At 36.5% G+C, this 6,000-nt stretch overlaps 1 protein-coding gene across 7 annotated transcripts in view; it reads right to left on the bottom strand.

Annotated features, from left to right (window-relative positions):
- The window catches only part of HERC2 (HECT and RLD domain containing E3 ubiquitin protein ligase 2), a 236,769-nt gene that overhangs the window by 92,147 nt on the left and 138,622 nt on the right, over positions 1-6,000 (bottom strand). For all 7 annotated transcript variants that reach the window (XR_014148742.1, XM_081831489.1, XM_081831490.1 and 4 more), the window contains 5 exons: positions 5,815-5,913; positions 3,797-3,965; positions 3,573-3,698; positions 1,839-1,947; positions 1,566-1,705 (listed from right to left, as the gene is read on the bottom strand). Coding sequence is in view for 6 of the 7 variants with exons in the window: in XM_081831489.1 (XP_081687615.1) it covers positions 1,566-1,705; positions 1,839-1,947; positions 3,573-3,698; positions 3,797-3,965; positions 5,815-5,913 (643 nt within the window). In the remaining variant the exon portion in view is untranslated. The remainder of the gene's footprint in view (positions 1-1,565; positions 1,706-1,838; positions 1,948-3,572; positions 3,699-3,796; positions 3,966-5,814; positions 5,914-6,000) is intronic.

Genomic DNA, 6,000 nt, shown 5'->3' with positions numbered 1-6,000 from the left:
GCCTGGTGGTGTGTATTGAGGAGGGCACGTTCTGCATGGAGCACTGGGTGTTATGCACAAACAATGAATCATGGAACACTTCATCTAAAACTAATGATGTAATGTATGGGGATTAACATAAGAATAAAAAAAAAAAAGTGAAAAGATAACCCAAAGAATGGGATGACATATTTGCAAATCACCTGATACGGTTCAATGTGCAGAATATTTAAAGAATTCCTTTTTCTTTTTTTCTTTCTTTTTTTTTTTTTTTTTAAGATTTTATTCAATTGAGAGCACAAGTGAGAAAGCACAAGCCTGGGGAGCAGCAGAGGGAGAAGCAGACTCCCCACTGAGCAGGGAGCCTGATATAGGGCTCGATCCCAGGACCCTGAGATCATGAACTGAGCCGAAGGCAGACGCTTAACCAACTGAGCCACCCAAGCGTCCCTTAAAGAATTCCTAAAACTCAACATCAAGAGTTTAAAAGTGGGCAAAGGACTCAAATAGACATATCCCCCAAAAAGATATACAAATGGTCAAAATGACATGAAAAGAGGCTCAATATCATTTGTCATTAGGGAAACTGAAATGAAAATCACAAGATAATACTTCTCACCCATTAGGATGGCTGTAATTTAAAAAAACATGAAAAATAACAAATGTTGGTGAGGACATGGAGAAATTGGAACCATTATCTACTGCTGGTGGGAATATAAAATGGTACAGCCACTCTGGAAAACATTTTGGAGTTTCCTCAAAGAACTACCATATGACCCTGCAATTCCACTCCCAATTTTAAAAACAAGAACTCAAACAGATCTGTACACCAATGTTCACAGTAACATTATTCATAATAACTGAAAGGTAGAAACAATCCAAATGTTTGTTAATAGATGAATAGATAAACAATATGTGGTATGTATGAAAGATTATTCAGCCATAAAAAGAAATGAAGTTCTGACACATGTTACAACATGGAAAAAACCCTGAAAACATAATCCTTAGTAAAATAAGCCAGACACAAAAAGGCAAATTTTGGTTCCACCTATATGTGGTACCTGGTGTCATCAAGCTAATTCCCAGGGACTGGGGGAGGGGAAAATGGGGAATTACCGCTTAATGGTACAAAGTTTCTGTTTGGAGTGGTGAAAAAGTTTTGGAAATAGTGGAGATGTTGTGCAACATTCTCTGAATTGTACACTTCAAAGTGATTAAAATGGCGAATTTTGTGTTGTACATATTCTGCCACAATAAAAAAAAGATATAATAAAAGACATATATCTATCCAATTCCACACCCCATGCAACAAAACATTTTTTAGTTTCTTGAGACCCTTTTAACGTTATTCATGGAAATACAAGCAAACAAACCCTGTTATTCTAATGCCCGTAGTCCCTCATTGCTTGAAAAAAAAAGACAGCAAGTTTTCAAGTGTGTGCATTTTTCTTTTTTACTGTGCACACTGTGCAGTGCTCACTATATAAACATGAACTTTAAAGAGCAAACTAAATAACATACATGTGCACAATAATAATTTCATTAATAATATTCTAATGAAAAAGAGCATAACCATTCTACCATACCTGGTTCATTTATTCTGCCAAACGTATGCCTAGTATTGTGTTTTCTGGTCTTGAAACAGGTTTCACAAAAATCAAAGTCATCACAGTTCCTGCATTTGAATCTAGATCCATTGATAGGAAACATCTGACAGCCATCACACCTATTTTTAAAACAACCATTGCATTGATAAGAAAAAGATAACGTCATTTATTAAATTAAGGCAATTTATTAAATTTAATTCCAAAGAAAACGATTCCTCCCAAACAAATCTAGCAATATAAAAATTAACTCACGTAACCCCAGGATGAACACTAGGCACCAACTCCATTTCTGACAACAGCCCAGTCCAGTGAGACTGCTGAGGAAAGTCGACAATGACATCTTTTCCATTTGCACTGAAAGCTAGGACACAATAGAAACTGCTGAAACATCTTAGTCACCAATAAAAGCCTAATGTTAAAATTTAAACTATACCTAATCATATGATAATTATACTGTAGTCATTTACGTTTTACAAAGAGTAGTTCTCTTTTAGAGAGACATACTAAGATACTTATGGATGAACTAACACATGACCTCAATCAGGGATTAGCTTCAAAATAATCAAGGGAGGGAAACATGGATGAAACAACTTTGGCCAGGGGTTGACAACTATTAAAGCCAAGTGATGGGCACAAGGAGGTTCTTTATGCTATATTCTCTACTTTTGTATATGTCTGAAATTTTCCACAATAAGTTTGTTTCTTTGTTTTTAATTACAACAAGTCAAAAACTCCATTTAGTATCTTAGGAAATAAAAATCACAATAATAATGTCAAGAGATCTCTTGTCCTTTGGTAAGAACACTCTGCTACTCAAACATTAACTTCTGAACCAAGTTCTTATTTTTAAAACTTATCTGTGTTTTGACTTATAAAGCTTTTAAGAACCTCTTAAGTAAAGAAAAATGTTAAAGTAAAATGTTAAATAAGCCATTTGTTCTTATGTAACTTGAGACATTCTAACACTCCCACACACTGGGGAAGCACCACCATTATGGCCATTTCTAATCTAAGCTATTCAACCGTAAGAGTTTTGTACAAGGTTCAAACAAAACAAAACAGGATCTCTCTATGGCCTTAAAAGAGTTTAAAGATAAAATAAAACCGGATGCATTTTTAATTACTTCTCATGTGATTGTTAAAATGGACATAGGAGACCTTTTAAAGTATACCATGTGCTTGATTTGAAATCTCAATAATATCACATTAAATATAAACTGAAAAGAATTTTGTGTTTCCAGTTCTTAACTCACATCATTTGCACATTTCCATTTCTTAAATTTAGTCCTAAATTTTATTATAGCAGAGAGGAGAGAGAGACAGAAATACTCCCCAACTGAGGGAGGTGGCCAGACACTCACACATAGGCCATTTGGCAGAATGACAGAACAAGTTTACAGAACACCAACATCAAACAAGGTTATCCTGTGACTGTGACAGATCAAGACAAAAGCAAAACCACTCTTTAGTCAGTCTGATCAAGTTCAAATCTAATCCAAACCACAAACACAATCAGATACCCTCCCTAACCCCCCACTTCCCCCATCCTGGTTAGTATGAACAACTGCTTCCTTGCCAATCATTAACTCCACCCTAGCTCCATTTTTTCCCTGCCTTATAGATTAATATTTATTAAGATACCCATTCTTAGAATTACCCCACTCCTTTGAAGCCTTCCCAAAATATCCAACACAAACCCCATTAGTCCTTTGTTATACCCACTTACGGAGACACCCTATTTTCCAGGGTATGCATCCTCCCGAGTGGTAATGAGTTAATAAACCTGACTCTGTTCAACTATAGGTGTGTTCCTGGACTAGAGAGCACTGACAAGCAAAAAAAAAAAAAAAAAAAAAAAAATGCTATTTATATATCATAGACTTTCTTCATACTTGTTTTTCTTGCCCTTGAATGAAAAAAAGTGAGTTTATTACATTAGCTGATGAAAAGCTAACATCTGGAATTTTGTTGCCTGGATAATATTACCTTTCACAACCCCCACACTTTGATGAGTCACAGATCCCCACTTGTATTTTGGTGTGGTGACTGAGGCTTTGACGTGAACTTTATCACCAATCTTTATGTGAGACGGAGAACTTGGTGGAGGATAGCCTAGAGATTACAATAATAAGTAAACTATAATTAGTATTTATTCCTGAGAACTCTGTCTCTACTTAAGAAAAAGCAAAAGAACTTTAGAATGGGCTTACCAATAAGTTCCACATGAATATACCTAACCCAGTAAGTGCCTCCTTTCTGCTGCCAATCACACTGAACATTGAGGTCATGTAGTCCATCTCTATCCAATTTGATAACTTTGCCCACGTCTCCTTCACACACTTCTTCATATGTTCGACAGCATCTAACCATCATTCCCACCTAAGATTAAAATTAAAATAAAAATCCAATCCAGTGTATAGATGAAATGAACAATTATAAGTAGCATTATTCTATTTCTAAGAAAGGATTTCCTCTAGCACCCAGAGTGTATTCTCAAAATCATTTTACACTAAAAGGAACCAGGGATCTTTAGAAAACTGGCTGGCTCAAGGTCTGGGGCAGGAAATACATAAATGAACATGGATCAACTTGTGCCATAAAGCAAGGGAGCTCTCAAAGATCAGAGTGTTCATTCAAAAGAACAACTTGATCAACAGGACTAATGGTTGAAACACATCAAATACTTATCAGCCAATAAATTCATCACAATGATAATAAGCAAAATTTCTTGGTCACCTTTGTAAGTTCCATGGCACCAATTCACCATTCTGAAAATTGATAAAGCAAAACTAAAACAAAACAAGCATTTATTCTGCCTTTCTTATATAAAATGTATTATAAAGAGTAACTAGAGTTGATTTAAAAAGAGTTCTTCAAAGAATAAACTCCAGCTAATAAATCTAGAAGGCATGACAAAGTTAGAAAACCACTATTGTGCAAGCCCTCATGACGAATCTAGGTGATGACATGAACGGCTATCAAAGCACAAAAATGTACAATAGAGAACTCCTTAACAGATGGAAGTAGACGAAAAAGACCTAACCAACAACACTGCCTGCTGGTCCATATGATGCATTCATGCCTAAGGCACTGCCTGAGTCTAAGAGCTCCCCTCAACCCCACCAGACCTCATTTTGACTTTACAGGAAATGCAGAGGAGGGAGGAAGACGTGATCCAACAAAGTTTAGCCACAAATAAATGACATGAAAAGGAGAAAAAAAAGGGGACAACTGTTCTAGGTTAAAAGGCATTTCAGAAAGACATCACCCAAATGTAAGCTGTATGACCTTGTTTGATCCAAATTCAAAAATTACTGTTTTAAAAAGCAGTTTCTGAGAAAACTGGGGAAATCTGAGCAAGCACTGGGTATAAGATGATATTATGGAATTACTGTTTATTTTGTTACCTAATATTAGGTAACAGTAATGTTGTTATGTTAAATCCTTTATTAGGGTGCCCGGCTGGCACACCCAGTAGAGCATGGGACTCTTGATCTTGGGGTCGTGAGTTCAAGCCCCACACTGGTGATACAGCTTACTTTAAAAAAAAAAAAGACAGGGGCGCCTAGGTGGCTCAGATGGTTAAGCGTCTGCCTTCGGCTTAGGTCATGATCCCAGGGTCCTGGGATAGAGCCCCGCATCGGGCTCCCTGCTCCGCAGGAAGCCTGCTTCTCCCTCCTCCACTCCCCCTGCTTGTGTTCCCTCTCTCGCTGTGTCTCTCTCTGTCATATAAATAAAAATCTTTAAAAAAAAAAAAAAAAGACAAATCCTTTATCTATTAGGACTACATACTGACATATTTACAGATGAAATGAGATGATTTCTGAGGTTTTCTCTGAAGTATACTAACCAGAAAAGAATTAAAACAAGAAAAGAAAGGATTTAAGATGCATAAAGGACTACATAAAGAGCCTAACTAGATTTTAAAAATGAGTTGGCAGTAAGAATGATGTAAGAAAAACAAGCAAAAATAGATTTTTTAGGTGTCCAAATGGGGATAATTGAGAAGCACATATGTCTGTGCCATGTCGTTACGGACAAACCACCTTTTAAAAGCTCTCTAGCTCTGGTACCCCTTGTTCATCTTCTGTTCCTCTGTCCTCTGCTCCAGTAACAGTGGCCTCCTTGCTAGGGGCTATGCCCTCCCCCACCAGGCTTCTGACATTCTAAGATGCTCGAACACTGACTGGAAACCTGAGTAAAGCTCCAGGCTAAGACATTTACTCACCTGAATATTCTCTCTCACATACACAGCATAATCATCATTACTCAAGAAATCAGCTCGTTTTTTGTATGTCTGGCTCTCTGTTACAACAGCACCAGTAGACTACAAGAGATAAATATATTTTTTTAAAAATTGTGAGCCAGATAAACCTACTTAAAAAGAAGTATGTGAAATCTTTAATATTAAAAA

The sequence above is a fragment of the Leptonychotes weddellii genome, chromosome 9, assembly GCF_054177405.1.
Source record: "Leptonychotes weddellii isolate Sample4059 chromosome 9, ASM5417740v2, whole genome shotgun sequence".
Taxonomy (NCBI): domain Eukaryota; kingdom Metazoa; phylum Chordata; class Mammalia; order Carnivora; family Phocidae; genus Leptonychotes; species Leptonychotes weddellii.
The sequence above is the reverse complement of the archived record's forward strand: the minus strand, read 5'-3'. Positions and strand labels throughout refer to the sequence as shown.